This window comes from Grampus griseus, assembly GCF_964374135.1.
Source record: "Grampus griseus genome assembly, chromosome: 10".
Lineage (NCBI taxonomy): Eukaryota > Metazoa > Chordata > Mammalia > Artiodactyla > Delphinidae > Grampus > Grampus griseus.
The window spans coordinates 56,013,708-56,031,112 of record NC_139004.1 but is presented as its reverse complement, the minus strand read 5'-3'; the positions used below and the strand labels follow the sequence as shown (position 1 = coordinate 56,031,112).

General features: G+C 45.8%; 1 protein-coding gene across 2 annotated transcripts in view; it reads right to left on the bottom strand.

Annotated features, from left to right (window-relative positions):
- The window catches only part of ITGA9 (integrin subunit alpha 9), a gene marked incomplete at its 5' end in the record, with an annotated part of 366,449 nt that overhangs the window by 314,265 nt on the left and 34,779 nt on the right, over positions 1 to 17,405 (bottom strand). For both annotated transcript variants that reach the window (XM_082664510.1, XM_082664511.1), the window contains 2 exons: positions 2,355 to 2,484; positions 8,165 to 8,232. In XM_082664510.1, coding sequence (XP_082520636.1) covers positions 2,355 to 2,484; positions 8,165 to 8,232 — 198 coding nt within the window. The remainder of the gene's footprint in view (positions 1 to 2,354; positions 2,485 to 8,164; positions 8,233 to 17,405) is intronic.

The window sequence follows — 17,405 nt, the reverse complement described above, 5'->3', positions numbered from 1 at the left end:
CTTTCTGAGTGTCCTCTTTGGAACAGGTGCTGTGCTAAATACTCCACATCTATTTTTTCCTTTTTGAGATACAATTTTCATACAGTAAAGTACACACATCTAAAGTGTAGAATTTAACAAGTGTGTACACATGGACATCACCAGCCAGAGTGACTATAACCACAGAACCACGAGCCCAAAACATTCCCTCATTCCCTCTCCCAGTCACTACCCTCCCCCTGCACGGGTCACCCCTCTCCTGATTTCTGTCACCATATACTACGTGTGCCTATTCCAAACTTCCCTCAACGTAACTTGTGTGAGGTTCATCCATGCTGTTGAGTATGGTACTAGTTTCTTTTTATGGATGAGTATGTTCCATTGTATGATGATATCATAATGTCTTTATTCTCCTATTGCTGGACGTTTAGGTTGTTTCCAGTTATTTCAGCTTTATTGTGAATAAAGCTGCTATGAACATTCTTACACATGTCTTCAGATGCCACTGTCTCTTTTAATCTCCCAACTCTATTTCACAGATACGGAAACAGGGACTAAATGTGGGTAAGCAACACACCCAAGATCACACAGCAAGATTCAAATCCAGTCTGTGTGTCTCCAAATCCCTTGCCGTGAACCATTATGCACACCCACTCCTAAGAAGAGCCAGAAAAAAGCTGACAGTGGGTCGGTGGATAGATGGATGACGGAGCAAAGAATCCGCGGACGCAGAAAGAATCTAGAAACAAAGGTAAAAGTTGTCTGAGCTTAGTCTAAATGTCTCCTGCTTTCTGAGAGCCCTGCCGGCAGTAAAAACCCTGTACAGGCTGCTGTATATTCTACAAACCTTTTCCTCATCCTCAAATCCTAATGTTATGACCATAAGCTGCTTGCATTTTGTAATGGTGTCATATTATGATCAACTCTTACTCACCAGGTGGCTGATTTCTCTCAGACTGGAGGCTCACGTTCCCTAAGACTATTATGAGTGACATCAGAGCTTCAAGTGAGTCTTGCAATCCCGCAGCATGAAGGCCTCTACTTGGCACACAGGAAGGAGCCACGGGCCCTGAGGCTCAGAGGACCTATCGACCCCAAAGCCACGTCCAAACTGGGTTCTTTTCTGCCTTCTCTTCATTCTCTGACCTAATAAACATGTGTTGACTCCCTCTTCTGCACCAGACACTATACCAAGTCCTGGAAATGTCAGACAAACTCCCCTCCTCCAAGGTGCTCCCAGCCCAGCGAGGGGTCCACACCAGCGGGCGGGGCTGTCTGCAGAGCATACACAGGTGGGCAGCTCGGCACCTAGACTCTGGGCTCAGAAACCACAGGTTTAAACCCCCACTTTGCTACTGATGAACCATGGGACCTCAGCAAGTTAAATGACTTCTTTGTACCTCGGTTTCTTTCACATGCAGAGCCTGGCATGGAGTAAGTCCCCAATAAATGACAGCATTTAAGGAGCTGGGCGTGCAGAGCAGCAAACACCCCAAAGACTCTGAGTAAAGGTATCACAGTCGGTGCTACTGGGCAAAAGACTTAGAGGGGAAAAGACAAGTCAGCCAGTCCCTCCTTCCAACTCACAAGCAAATCTCCATACAAAAAGCGTGTCAGGGACTCCCCCAGATTTAAGTTAAGCGTAATGAGTGTGAAAGAACATTGTTTTCTCATCGTTAGGCCTTGCTAAATTTAGCTTCATTTTCAGCCCAGAATTACAGCATTTAGGGCCTGAATTAAAGAAAAGAGCCATGTCAAATTGTCTTTTACACAAGTAAAGACAGCCTCTCTCTGTTCACCAATAAGCATGGTCTTGTCCAGAGTCATTCTGGCCTGGTGGCTGCTAACTTAAGTTGTGTCTACCTTCCTTCTAGAGGATTAAAACGGTTAAGAAAATATAAGTTTTTCTGAGCCTTTAATTAAACCTCAGGATTAGGTTGCCATCCATCATGCTAATTTCTGGTTCTTATTATTTCTACCTGCAACCAGTTTTGTGACCAGAAAGCAGAGACCTCATCCAAAGAAAAGTCATGGAAAAACAGGATTCTCTCACACTCGTTTTGTATCTAATCATCTGAACCCGAGTAATTGCTAAAATAGGAAAAGAAAATGTTTGCTTCCTTGGAGGTTCACCTGTCAGTTTTTTAATTAAATCACACAGCTTTAATTCAGTCCCGTCTTTTGTTCTCCTCTCTCTACCTGATATGTGTGGAGCTCAATGTTGTGGTGCCCTTGGCTAAAAGTGCAACTAAGTAGAACAGCAGATGTTAAAGCCAACGAACTCTTCTTTCCACCAGTAAAGCAATCACTGGCAAGCTTGGTGGTAATCACTCCCACTTCCCCTTTCTTACCTGTCACCTCCTTGAGCTACTCACCCAGGTAGGTGTACCTCCTGTTCATGATCACTTCATCATTTAGTTTGAAATAGGTGTTGTCTGTGAGGTTCAGCACTTTGACCGTCCCAGCCCAATAAAATGACCCTGGGGCACCCATCACCACCAGCTCCTATGGAAGAGAAACCCAAAGGTAAACAGGGAAGGAAACTGAAGAGGGGAGAAAGCGGTGTGGTGAGACCCACAATCACAACAAAGAACTCGTAATTTAAGTAAAGATGCCACACCAGAAAATTTCTTCACCTGAGCAATAAAAAAAATTTCATATTCATAATGATTTACAATTGCCAAAATATGGAAGCAACCTATGCGTCCATCAACAGATGAATGGATAAAGAAGATGTACTGACACTCCAGAGAAATCCCCTCCAGTCCTCATTCTCAGGAATGGTTCTGAAGCTGGGTTTTCTGGCCACTAAAGGCTCATTGCAAAGTCAAAACAACGAAAACAGGAGAGCAGAGAGGCCCACTACAGGAAAGATGTGGACTGGGGAGAGAAGAGACCACAGACAGCAAGACACAGCACTACTATTAAAACAGGCCCAGGAAGCACCCCAATGTTCATAGCAGCATTATTTATAATAGCCAATATACGGAAGCAATCTAAGTGTCCATCCACAGATGAACAGATAGAGAAGATGTGATACATATAGACAACGGAATATGACTCAGCCATAAAAAAGAATGAAATTTTGCCATTTGCAGCAAAATGGATGAACTTGGAGGGCATTATGCTCAGTGAAATAAGCCCAATAGAGAAAGACATTATCGAGGCTTTCCTTCCCCAATCTTCCCCAACAGGAAATCCCTTCTCTTTGATTATCTATATTTTCTAAAGTATCTACACTGCAGTAAGAAATAATAAAAATTATTTTTCTAACAAATTCATTAACTTTTCACTCCACAATATTTATTAAGCATCTCCTACTTATACCAGATCCACAGATCAATCAAATCCCTTTGTAAAACATTCCCAGGGTAAGGCAACAAGGAAATGTACAGAATGTTTAGAAAAAATTTACCCAAAAGTGTTAAAATAAAGGCAGTTTTAGAGGAAACCCCTCAGCTGTACAAAACCCCCAAAGATACAGGCCTTCTGGGCTCATGGAGATGCTGGACACTGTACAGGTCATGCTCTTGTTACTGACACACACACACCACTCTTGGCCTCTAGGGTCCCCACACTGTTATACTTCAGAAACATCCTTCCAGGCTGGCCCCTCTCTACAGAGCTGGCCTCACCACTGTCAGAAGCTGCTGGTTTCCAACAAGTCCCTGGAGGCTAGATCCCGCCCTAAGAATTCTGAGTTTCTGCTGACATTTCATAAAGTGACACTGAATTCCCTGGGAGCAAATGTCTGAAAAAGCCAGAGCCATCTTAATAGAACAGCAGAGAGAGGAGGACAGACCACACCAGAAAGGAGAGCACGTGTGTGGCAGCAGCAGTATCAGGACAAAACTTTGAACAACACATGTTCTATGGTCAATTCGGTAAGAACCTTACCAAAGAACAGGGTGTGAGCATGGCTGGAAGGAAAGCCACCAGACTCCTGCCTGAATGGTTTGCTGTTGATAATTCATGAAGGTGTGGACCAAGAATGACCATTGAGAAGCACTTCACTTTAAGTTTCTGAGATCCAATCCATCTCCAAGGATGCTATGAGGATGAGAAACCGGATACCCTCAGGGGTATCTCACTGTTTTATAAAAATATATCACTTTCTGCACTTAGGACACATCCTTGGGAAAACATGGGCAGTGCGTTCATTCATTCCCCTTATAGTCATCTGTTCTGTGTAAGGGACTGTGCTGGTTCTAGAAGGGGCATGAGAAAGACAAATGATCATCAGAGAAGGGAGACTTTCTCCTTGGTCTTAAGCTCAGAAAGGACGCTGTAATCAGTGCCCGAACACAAAGAGCACAGAAAGACAAAATGAGCAGTATCCCCAGTGCCAGCCATAACCAGCAGCTCTTCACAAGCCAAAGCTTTGAGCACCACCAGAGGCCTATAAGGCTCTTGGGGACACCAGGTAGTGGACGTGTTGTTTTCTGATGATTCAGATTAATCCAGGATAAAAGTCGAGAAATGTATGTCTAACATATCGCTGTATCCCCTCTCTCAAACATTACAAAGAGAATAAAACAAGGTCATCCCTCTCCTCAAAAACCTTTAAAACCAACAGCTTTTGGTTTCTTTCCCTCTCCTCTTACTGTTTATGCCCCCTTCTCCCTGCAGTTCAAACTAGGTAAACTGAGGCCCAGCCTGAGACCCTTGTGGCTGCGGGCAGGGAAACAGCATCTCCCTGGAATTCCCTCCTATTTGGCTTTTTCCATCCGCTGTGGTTGCAGCCTGGGCCCTTTTGACACTGTCCACAAGTGCCAGGAAAATGTGATCAATGCTTGGCTCCTCACCACCCAGGAACAGACAATGCAAATGCAACACACAGAAGTGCAAGCTTCTCCAAAAGCCCAAGGCAACCACTGCCTAAATCATGTGTGCAAAACTCCATCCATCAACAGCATGGGCCTTTAGCAAGGGGCAGAACCTCCTGAGGCACACGGGTACCTGGAGCTGCCTGAGAGGAGCCTGGGGGGCTTTTCTCTGTGCCCTGTAGGTTGGCACAAGCAGGGGGCAGAATAGTCCTCAGAATCTGTGACAGAAGTCTGTGCCGGATGGATTTCCACCCAGATGTCCCCAGGCTCTCACAGTGGTGCCCTGACACCAGCAGGGTTGGGCCAAGTCTTCTCTTGCTGCTTAGAAGTATCTACCTCTGTTATCCTAGGCTACAAAAATAAATATGTTCCCGGGAAGTTCTCCCTTGTCCTCAACGCTGGGCTAAAATTCATGCAGTGTCCATAACTCAAACAGCTTTGATAACCCCAGGGTCACTGACGTTCAGGTCAAGCAGTCGCCTTGGGCCAGAGTAGTTTGGGGCAACATGGCCATGACCGGAAGGCCACAGAACTACGTCCAGCTTGGGAGGCAGCTGTCCGCCCTGTGCAGGGACAGTCCAGCTCCCAGCAAAGGCAAACCCAAGTAACAAGGTCAGCAGGAGGGCAGGAGAGGGGCACAGTGCTGCCTGACCCCTTCAACCATATTTCCTGCTCGGCCTCCAACAGCTGAAGTTCCAGAAACGAGGGAGACTGGGAGTTCAAAGACCTCCTGTTTAGGGAGGCCAAAAGCCTGGGAACTGAAGCAGAGGCCAAGGCCCCGAGTGGCCGGTTCAGGACCGAGCCCTCCTGCTCACTGCCCCCCGACTCCCTGCAGTGCTCCACGCACCAGCCCCACTGCTGCCCGCACCCTGCTTCCCTCAGGCTCTGGAGTCCCAGCAGGTCCTCTGGTAATCCGGAGCTGGCACGGCCCCCCGGGTTCCCCTCCACACTCTTGTCCTTCCTCCTCCTCCTCCTCCCCCCAGGCCCAGTGCCCTCGTCTTCCCTCTCTGGCTGGAGACATCCCTTCCCAGGGACTCTTCCTCTCCCCTAGCTCCCCACCAACATCTCCAATGAGTTCTCATTTCTGCAATGACTTGACTTTCTCCTCCCACTGCCTACAGGAGACATTCTGCTCAGAGTCCCCCAACCCCGGCCCTATGCTAAGCATACCCAGTCCCCTCAGAAACATACTAGCATTGGCCAAATCAAGGCTGGATTCTAAAAACATCTATGTGAGTGTCCCATCCCCTCACCTCACATGGCATGTGTATACAGCAGACCCATCAGTTTACCTCTCCCAGTGGATTCTTCCTTGGGCAGCCCTCTTTCCACCAGTACCACTGTTCCCCAGAGACCTGGCATAAAACCTCCTTCCTCCCCGCCTCAGTCCTCTGTGGCCATAGTCCTATGGTCACCCAGCCCACTGATACTGCCTTCATATTTTCTGACTCCCCTCATCATATTTATTCCTAAAACATCCCATAGGCTGCCCTGTCCCTTTGTGGCTGCACCACAACACAGCCTCCAACCTGGCCTCCTCCAGGCTCTCCCACTTCCAGACACCTGGGCACAAGACAAGCCCAAATAGATTTTCTTACGGCACTGCCATCACTGTGTCTGTAAACTTATAGCAGTTCCCTGCTGCTTCCTGCATTGAGTCATACTTGCTACATCTCAATGGAGGAACAACAGCCATAGAAATTACACCCTCTATATGCTTACTGAGATGGAAGATGGGTAACCTTGGCATATGGCAGGATGGTATCTCAAATCAATGGGGACAAAGAAAACATTTAACAAACCAGTATCAGAACAACCAACCAGGGCTTCCCTGGTGGCGCAGTGGTTAAGAATCTGCCTGCCGAGGCTTCCCTGGTGGTGCAGTGGTTGAGAGTCCGCCTGCCGATGCAGGGGACAAGGGTTCGTGCCCCAGTCCGGGAAGATCCCACATGCCGCAGAGCGGCTAGGCCCGTGAGCCATGGCCACTGGGCCTGCGCGTCTGGGGCCTGTGCACAACAGGAGAGGCCACAACAGTGAGAGGCCCGTGTACCGCAAAAAAAAAAAAAGAATCCACCTGCCAGTGCAGGGGACACAGGTTCGAGCCCTGGTTCCAGAAGATCCCACATGCCGTGGAGCAACTAAGCCCATGCGCCACAACTACTGAGCCTGTACTCTAGAGCCCGCAAGCCACAACTACTGAAGCCCACACGCCTAAAGCCCATGCTCCGCAACAAGAGAAGCCACCACAATAAGAAGCCCGCGCACCATAACGAAGAGTAGCCCCGGTTCGCCGCCACTAGAGAAAGCCCGCGCACATTAACGAAGACCCAATGCAGCCAAAAAACTTAAAATAAATAAAATAAAAAAATTTATTTAAAAAAAAAAAAGAACCAACCACACATTTAGGAAAACAGTGAAGTTCATTTCTCCCGTATAATGTCTGCCCGCATAAATCTAAGATGGATTAAAGATTTAAATATTTTTTAACCTATAAAAGTGGCAGAAAAAAATACACGTGAATATTTCATAATCTTAGGATGGGGATGACCTTCCTAACAGAGAGGTCTAAAATCCCGAAAGAAAAAGACTGACAGATTTGACCAAATATGAATGTTCAATGCCCATATAGTAAAGACACCATTAAGCAAACTTAAAAATCAGGTAAAAGACTGGTGAAAAATATTGTAACACATTCAAGAGATATGAGATTACTATTGAAAATACAGGATCCTAAAAATCAGTAAAACAACAGTTAAAAAATAACATAATAATGGCAAAGAACTTTAAACAGGCAATTTCCAGAAAAAATAAACACAAATGGCCAATATTTGAAAAGGATACTCAACTGCACTAATAATTAGGTAAAGGGCCATTAAAACACAATGTCATTTTTTTTAATGACAAAAATTTTAAGTATTGGTTAGAGGGTATAGGGACAATGACACACAACTGGGGAGAGTGTCAACTGGTAAATGTTTCTGGAGTGCAATTTGCCAGCATGTGTCAAAATCACATTTTGAAGGGCTTCTGACACAGCAGTTCCTCTACTGTGCAGCTCACCTACAGAAATGTGCACTTGTGCACAAAACACTATGCGTGGGGACCTCTGTAATAATGATGCTAGTAAGGATCTGGCATGATTCAGCAGCAGCTGAAACCAGTGGGTGTCATAGGCCTTTTCTCCCCCTCACTGTCCCATCCCCTCCCACAGCTCTGGGTTGTCCTCTGATGAGTGAAGGAGAAAGTCAGGCCCATGGGCCAAGACACAGAGCTTGGACTTTAATCTACCATATGATGGGAAGCCATGCAGGAAATGAACACCCATGAGAGAAGAGAAAGGCCCAAAGAGTGATACCCACCTCAGTGAAGAAGCCCGCTATCCCAGCCTGGCAGGAGCCATGTTCCTCTCCATACTTCTTCTTATACTCTAGAGGGGGAGGGGAGGGAAGAGAAGCAAACCACAGCCTCATCAGTGTGTGCCAGTTGTGTGCGGAGTGCCTGAGCATGCTGGGCATGTTCTTGAGTGCGGCCGCAGGCCCGGCCCAGGGACGCCGTCCAGACTGGGGCGCAGAGAAAAGTCTCAGGAATCCACCAGACCTCAAAAATCCAGGCTCTGGTGCCATCAGGTAGTGAGGCTGCCAAGTGCCCTGATGGGCTTCCTCTGTGCATGTGGGAAAGGAGAAGCAGCAGCCACGGTAATTAAGTGGGAGGCCAGTGACAATTATCTCATTCACTTCAGAAAGGACGGAAGCCCCAGGAGGAAGAAAGAACTGAAAACACGACACAGAGATGGAATGATGTGGCCATCCCAGTGTGGAGTCGCCTGGGAGACGACCAAGCCTCCCCAAAAGATACTCCATCCAGCTGGAGGCAATATGCTTTCCACCATGCGACCAGAAACTAGCCCTCAGAGCCCAGGGGCTGTGGGAAGAGGGGACTCCGCCGGACTGGCCCCAGAGCACGGTGACACCATCACTAACACCTCTTGTCCTCCTTGTGTGGAAGGAAAAGGGGAGATCTCTTTCTCCCTCCACAAATGGATCCAAAAGAAAACAACAAGATAAGTTCTCTTCCCCCACCTGTCCCTCAGCTCCTAATACTCCGACCCAACAAACGGGAACTCTGTTGCTACTGTTTCATATTTCAGTTGGCATTTTAAGTTTAGCATGTTCTGGGCACTGTGTCAGCTGTGCCCACTCACCATTTCATCAATCCCTCATCCCTGGGAGGGATCATCACCATTTGTTAACAGGTAAAACCCCTGAGGCTCAGAGAGTTCAAGTGATTCATCCGAGGTCACAAAGCCAGAATTCTATCCAAGTTCGGCAGACTCAGAAATTCACATTCTTTCACCTCTGTGGCTGATCAAAGGTTTTGCAGTGAGTGATTACACAAAACCCAGAAGGTGACAAGCCATGTGAAATAATGACATGGGTAAAGGCATGGAGATGGAGTTATGTTCAGCTTAGGTGACTCTAATTACATGTGAAACTGACATTGCTGGACAGAGGCTCACGGCTGCCTCTGGGCACCTTCAGGTCCAAGAGACCCAGTAAAATGACCCAGTGACCCCCATGTCACCCCCTGGGCTCCTGACAAGTCTCTGGTTCCATTAAAAGCAATATACTTAATTCTGAAACACAAAATAAATAATACAAAGGAACAGTGAAGCTGTGATTGCAACACAGTGCCACTTCCTGTGGTTCCAGAGTTATGTCCTGGAGGAGAAGCAGAAGGGCCCTGGGGAAATACACAGAGGAATTCATTTTCTAACAACACTCACTGCAGAGCCTGGTAACATTCTCCAGTAAGTGGCCATTAACCAACTGCTAAATTACAACAGAATGTCAATGGAGTTACTCCTCTTCCAGGGGAGGGCTAAATCAGTTCCTCCTACCTTGTCCTGTTATTACAAAGAGAACTCAGCCCTGCCAGAAAGCAACACAGTGACAGTAGAACACACTTCTCTGCAAAATCTTGCACCAGGGCCAGGAGCGGGACTTATGCGAAGTCATAAAGAGATCCTGCATCAAACTGTACGATGGCAAGAAACCATAAAAACTAGTAAATCCTGTATCAAATAGCACAATGGCAAAAAGGGTCAAAATGTCCCAACCGGAACAAACAGTCATATTAAATGTGGAAGGTCTGGCGAAAAGCATATCCACCCACTGACCCGACTGTAAGTCTCAGACAAATGAAACACAGAAAGGAAATTCAGCCCCCACGAGCTGAAGGAAACTACAGTGCAGGACACTCGAGTTCAGCCTCATAAATTTAGGACATGAATAGGAATTATGTGGGAATCTTTCATGTTTTAAAGAAAACAGTCCCAAGATCTCTTTTGTGACAGGGGCTCCAAAACTAGACGGGAAAACTTGTCTTTCTCTACCCCATCCCCACACTCTGCTGGCGAGCGCTAAGCCAGGAGCAGGCCCCCGGTTCCTGAGGTGACCACAGCCATTCTGGGAGCTGGGAGGGTCCCAACCCCACCCCAGGCCAAAGGACCGCAGGGGAAGCCCTTTGACCAGCACTCAGCCGGCATCGTGGCACCGTTCAGAGGTCAGCCCGGCTCCCCAACCTGGGATGGCCTCTTCCGAGGTCTGTGGGCCTCACATACGGGAAGCAGTCACCATCTCACCGGCCCCGACATTCCTGAAACCCCAGGGTCTACACCTGCCTTCGCAGCTTGCTCTAGAGCAAGGAATCAAACCACGTGGGGCTCCTGACAAGCACCCATGGCTCCTGAGAGGACAGGCCATGTTCTGACTGCCCAGAAATGCCTGTACTCTGATTAACCCCTTCAACCTGGAACAGGATCCAGTCCTATGCTTCCTCGCTCCCCACAGCACCACACACTTTGGGGGGCAGCTGTGGCAACTCCAGTCTAGGAAGGCTCCACTGGTATGTGTATCTGACATTTCACATTCCACAGCCTTCCAGAACCCCTCCTCAGCTTCTGTGCCCAGGTGACCTTGTAGGTAAAGGTAAGTGATACCCTCTCCCCATCTCAAAATGTGTTTGTTCATCACATAGTTTATTCAACACCGAGATGAGTTCACCCATCTCAGTGCCCCCAACACCAGCCCAGTGTAAGGTACAGTGTGTGCAGGTGAGGCTTTGCTGAGGGAAGGTGTGGGCGCTGCCATCCGTGCCCAGACCCAAGGCCCCAGGCGGAGATGCAAGAGGATCTGGCACATTCTTTCAGCCACTGAGCACCTGGACTCTCCAACTTGCTCTCCTTGGACCTCTGTGCCCCCTGACCTCCCAGCCCTACCCTCTGTCCTCCAGTCCATCAGGCTCTGTGACCTCCACCCCAGGCTTGCTTGAAGAGGATTTGTGTCCTGGGAATCCAATCAGTGGCATCACTGACCCCAGAGGCCTAAGGATGGAAGTAGGTGTGACTGGAGCAGGGCAAGTACACACAGGATGGATTTTTCTGGGCTTCCCAAACCTAGGTTGACTGATTCTGCCTTGGGCAATTCCATCTCCCTCTTGGGCCTCAAGAGAAACTGCACAGAATATTCAGAACCGGTTCTTTAATCCCTGCCCACCCCTTGGCATGATCCTTCACGGACTGTCCTCAAAGATCTGAGGACACAGATGGGACAGCCCACGCTGGGAGACACTGAGCCTGTGTCCAAGCCTGGCCCTCCTGGTACAAAGTGCTCTTCTACTAAAAGCCAAATTCCTGTGAAGAAGTGACGTGAGCAGGCTTCACAGAACACTTCAAAGCTATTCCTGATCAACCACATCGTAAGACTCAGCACCATTGTGCGAGCACAGCCACCCAAACCCCAAGTCAAGTTCTGTGCCTGGCCTGCTCCTTTCCAGTAAAAATCAAACATCCACATTGTGCTGGCCTACCAGATATTCAAAAAATCCTGATTAAGTGAGAAGTGATCTAAGAAAGACTTTGTAAAGTGAACAAGGCCACACAACAGGTAAACTGGCATCTCAGGGTGCAGTGGTGGCCCTTAGGGCCCAGGCCTGGGCTATGGGGGCTTCCCAAGAGATGCTGGCCAGATACACTGGATCCTGGACCACAGCATGCTTCAGTTGTTTTCACTCTGTTGAGTGCTATTTCCATGAGTTAAGGACACCACTGTTATTTTAACCTGATACCTTCTGCAAAAAATATATATATATATAATATATATAAATATATAAAATACATATATATTTTTAAATATTTTATATATTTTATATTTATGTGTGTATATATATGTGTGTGTGTGTGTGTGTGTGTGTGTGTATATATATATATATATATATATATATATATATATATAAAGGGCAGGTTGTAGTTTCTCGATCTAATCCAGTTCTAAAGTACAGGCCTTTCTTCTTCTTCAAAAATTATATACATAGGGCAATCTATCATTCCCGTATGCTAGAAACTCGATTTTGCTTGCCTATACTGGAGAAGGCAAGAGATCCTCTACCACAGAGCTATGAGAAGGGGGGTGAGTGTGGAGACAAGGGGCTGTCCCATCACAGCATCCCCAGGTCACACACCCTCCCTCTGCGGAGAGGTCCAGGAAGTAGAGGGGGGAGGGCTGGGGCAGGACCTCCAGCCTCCTGTGTTCTCAAGAAGAACTGCTCCTGCACACACAGAGGCACCAGGCCACTCCTGGGCACTTCCATTCAGTCTCCAAAGGCTCCGAGGACGTGGCCGGGGAGAGAGAACCACAACACGCCAGTTTCCTCCCTCTCCGCTGTGGAACAAAACGTTTATCCACCTCGAAGCAGCAAGGGAGAACCGGGCTTGGCACCACAGCACCTCATGGATGCTGTAACAAACCTGACTCTGTTAAATGTGGGGCAACTGAATCAAGGAAGCAAGATGTGGTGGAACGAGGGGGCCCAAACATCCCTTGGACGAGCTGGGAACGGGTTGGAAAGCTCTGTCTTTCTGCCGTGGGTGGGTCTGAATTATGTGGCCTGCGTCACACACTTTGATTCATTAAGTTGCATGGCTCCTCCAGTCTAAAAATTGTAGTATTTTTCTTGGTTGAGCTGCTGGTTTTACTAAACCCTGTCTAAACAGCAGGCAATTGAGAGAGGAAAAGATACTGGTTTCCAAATGTTCATAACCCACAGCTCAATGCATGGAACGTACACTAATGAATTTAATTCATTCAAGAATTAGCCTGGGTGGAGTCGCTTCCTGCACTCTTCCCAAAACACTGGCAGGATAAAACCAACCCATGGAAAGATCAAGATTTACATACAGTGTAACATATATTCTTCCTACTGAGCTCTCTTCCTTTTAACCATTTGAAAAAGTTTCATCTTTCAAAACTAGTCTTTCTAACACATCAATTTTAAAATTATCTTTCCATAGTTCCTTAGCTTAGCCATGAAATAAAATATCAGAGGAAAAAAATAACCTTCCAGTCTTAGTGTCTGAATTTTTGCTCAATTTCTGAGTGAATACTAACCAACTGATAATTAAACAATTTGATTATACTTAAGAACTTATATACAAAACAAAAACAGATCCAGAGACATAGAAACAAATTTACCAAAGGGGAAGAGGTGGGGAGGGATAAATTAGGAGTTTGGGATTAACATACACACACTACTATATATAAAAGAGATAACCAACAAGGACCTACTGTATAGCACAGGAAACTATACTGAATATTTTGTAATAACCTTTAAGGGAAAAGAATGTGAAAAAGAATATATATGAGATATATATATTATGTATATATCATATATATGATATATATAATATATATTTTATATATATATCACTTTGCTGTAACCTGAAACTAACACAACATTGTAAATCAACTATACTTCAATTAAAAAACAACAACAGGGCTTCCCTGGTGGTCCAGTGGTTGAGAGTCCACCTGCTGATGCAGGGGACACGGGTTCGTGCCCCGGTCCAGGAGGATCCCACATGCTGCGGAGCGGCTGGGCCCTGTGAGCCATGGCCTCTGGGCCTGTGCGTCCGGAGCACCGCAAGGGAAGAGGTCACAACAGAGAGAGGCCCGCAAAGAAAAAAAAAAAAAAAAAAAAAAATTCGGAGGACAATGAAATCAGGTAGACAGAAATCTAGTGATAAAAAGTATTTAAATATATAAAACAGCCCTCAGTTACAAGGACCACAGCCTAAATGGAAAAAAAAAAAAGAAACGTGTTCTGAACTTAATAGCCACCACCCTTCTTCTGCTTAATAAGCCTGTGACCTTCATCAACCTCCCTAAGCTTCAGTTTTCTCATCTGTACAATGGGGATAAGAATACTTAAACCACCCCCATGATGTGATTACTCAGTAAGATCATAAATGTTAAATACCTAGCACAACACCTGGAACCCAGTAGGTGCTTGATAAATATTTGGTGACTCTGAATCTGTTAGTGTCTCTAAAAGGAAGAAACCTAAGACATCCATCACACAGATATGTAATTTTAGAAGAGGAGATTCATAACATTTGAATATCCATAAGGAAACTATTAGATGACATAATTTAAGTAGTTTAAGTCATAGTTTAAGTCAATAATTCCACACAATGTATGAAAATATGTTTGAAGTGTAGAATATATTTATGCCCAAGATAAGAATTCTTAGCACCAAAGGGAAAGCTTGATGGGTCTCCCTGAGCTCCAAGAGCCACTGCCAGAGGCTTGGCCCTGGCTGTCCCCTCCAGCCACCCTCCCTCTCAGGGTCCCCCTCCACATTAATTGGGCATACTACAGAACTGCATCTGCTTTTTTAAATTTGCTGCATTTACTTAAATGAGATAATGTTTATGAAAGCTCTTTGGAAACCATAAAATCCTATGTAAATGTAGAGCTCTTTATTTAATAAAAATTTATGGGGCTTGTTCTTGAATTTTTAAATGGATTAACTTAGCCTTTTATGGTTCTCTCCAAAACAAAAACACAACAAAACAAAACCTCAACTGCTTTTCATTTGTAAATGGATCTTGATTGATTTGTATCCCCTGTGGAGCCACAGCCTTCAACATTAGAAGGGGGAAGAGGAATCTTCTCATCTAAATAGAGGAATCTATTTCCTTCTCTAGAAATGATCTCCATCTTGAGAGATGCAAAAGCAATTAGGAATTAAAGGCCTGGCCACCCCCTGATAACGAAGAAAATGGTACAGAAATATTTGGAATCAATGGGACAATTTTAAAGCAGGGTAAAATTTGATAAACTAAGACCCCAGCAATTCCAAACTTGAGAATATTTAAACATGGCATGAATTAAACTTCAGATCATCTACATAAAGAGAGCTTACCAAGAAAATAAATTGTGCAAATATGATCTTCAAAGGAATTTTTAAAATTATAATCTTTTCAAGGAGTCTTAAAATCAGGTTAGCAATACCCAGCTTTCCACCCGCCATTATTCATTAAAGCAGGACCGCTGGACGCCTTCGGAGAAGGTTTAAGGACACTATGATACTATTTAAAAAGTTAATTAGAAAATTCCCTTTTATTGAGTACTCACCCTGAGCTAGGAGCTGTGTTAGGCACATTATATACTTCAAATACCTCTCTTTTTTTTTTTTTTTGGCCATGCTGCGTGTCTTGTGGGATCTTAGTTCCCCATCAGGGATTGAACCCAGGCCACCGCGGTGAAAGTACCGATTCCTAACCACTGGACCACCAGGGAAGTCCCAAATACCTCTTAAGTAGGGATTAATCCCTCCATTTTACAGAGGTGGGCACTGAGGTTCAAGGCCAGGGGCGGGGTCTACCCAAAGTCACCCAATCAGGAAGTAGGAGCTACAGGTTCATAGGAATAAGTGAGTGGTAAAGCCAGATTCTAAAATTAGATCTAATATACAATGGTACCCAATTGCATTTATCAGTGTTTTATTTTTAATACTTTTTGTTAATTTAGCTGAGCTGCTCCCAGATTATTCCATATTAGTGAGAATATAAAGATGACCTGTTTATAACCCCCCCTCCTGCCAAGCTCTGGCTTCTTGCCTCAGTGGACTCGAGGGCAAAGGATGAAAGAAATCTCTGCGCTTGATTTTATCAATGCACTGACTTCACTTCCGGGAGTCCTAAAATCCCATTGTAACAGGAAAGAGCTAAATGGGATTCTAAGTTCGATCTGTTTCTTTGTCTTTAACCTTTGCTTTTCGCTGCTTTTGTTATTATAATCATACAGAATGGCCTGCCTCAGGGAACCCTGCCCCCTCTGCCTGAATGTTAAAGTGCTCCTGTTCAGCTCACAGGGAGACCATCTGACCCCATTCACCTGTGGATGGCTGCAAGAAAGAAGAAATTAACACATCCCTTCACCGGAGGCTGGCCATTCCAGGAGATATTTGCAAAATTTATGGTATTTTTACTTTACTTCCTCATCTCCTCCCCCTCTCTGTGCTATAAAAGAAACTGGCATCCAAACCCGGATAAGATGATTTATCGGAGACACTAGTCTGCCATCTTCTCAGAGTGCCGGCTTTCCGTTTTAAAGTCGTATTCCTTGCCTCAACACCTCATCTCCAATTCATTGGTCTGTCGTGCGGCGAGCAGCGCGAGCTTGGACTCGGTAACCATAACTTGGTTAATAGCAACTAATGTTTTACAGTGCATGCTCTTTAATTTATGAAGAGTTTTGCCCATCTGTCACCCCACTAAACTTCTCATTTTCTCACACATTCTGATATAAACCAAACCCCATATGGCAGTAATGACAATATTCTCCTATCAAATAAACGGTTTGACTTAGGGGTACACGCCATCCGTTTATTTTACTTTGTGTCCTAAATTCATTTTTGTTTCCCATTCCCTCTACATTTCCTGGTTCCAAACAGGATATTCTGATAGCATTTCCCACCAACCAGAAACAGGAAGCACCCGAAAAGCCAGGAGAAAAATGTCCTTGTGCCAAACCAAAGACGGACTTTTTTAAGAAGTGAAAAGTTTGAGACATTGTGGACAGGTGCCCACACACTTAGAGGCTCTCCTCAATTAAACCAACTTCCCAACATTCTGGAGAGAGCACGGCTGACCCTCACTGAGACCCACAATCAGGCCACAATTAGAGAACAGTGTGTGGTCTTTCTGAACACTTTCACCTGCATTTTCTCATGAGCTTCTCACAATAACCCTCAGAGGTAAATGTAATGGAGGCATCATGGTGTCCATTCCCACCGAGGGTCCAGCCACAGGGTTGAGGCCATGGAGGCAGAAACCTGGAAGATCAGGCCACACCCAGCCCCACCCTGAGGTCTTTCCACTCTTGCAGAGGAAGTGTCCATCCTCCCCTGCCCAGCATCCACCATTTGTCTTTTCCATGGGCCCCAACAGGCTGCAGACTCTAGGCAGGTCTCCGTTTTTCCAGCTGTAAAATGAAATAATCCTACCTTAATGTCACCTTAAACGAGGATGCAGCCTGGGCCTTTGCAGAGGTTCCAGGCCATGTACACGGGCATAGAATTCTCTCCCCACTCAGCTCTGCCACTTTGGAAGCACCATGTTCCCGCTCTGTTTTCCCCTGTAGATGGGGAATTTCTTGGGCTTTATCCATCAGGCACTTAGCACAGGGTCTAACAGGTACTTCATAAAACTGAGTGGACTCTATCCCTGGTAGACAAATTAGTTGCCCTATAGTAATTAAC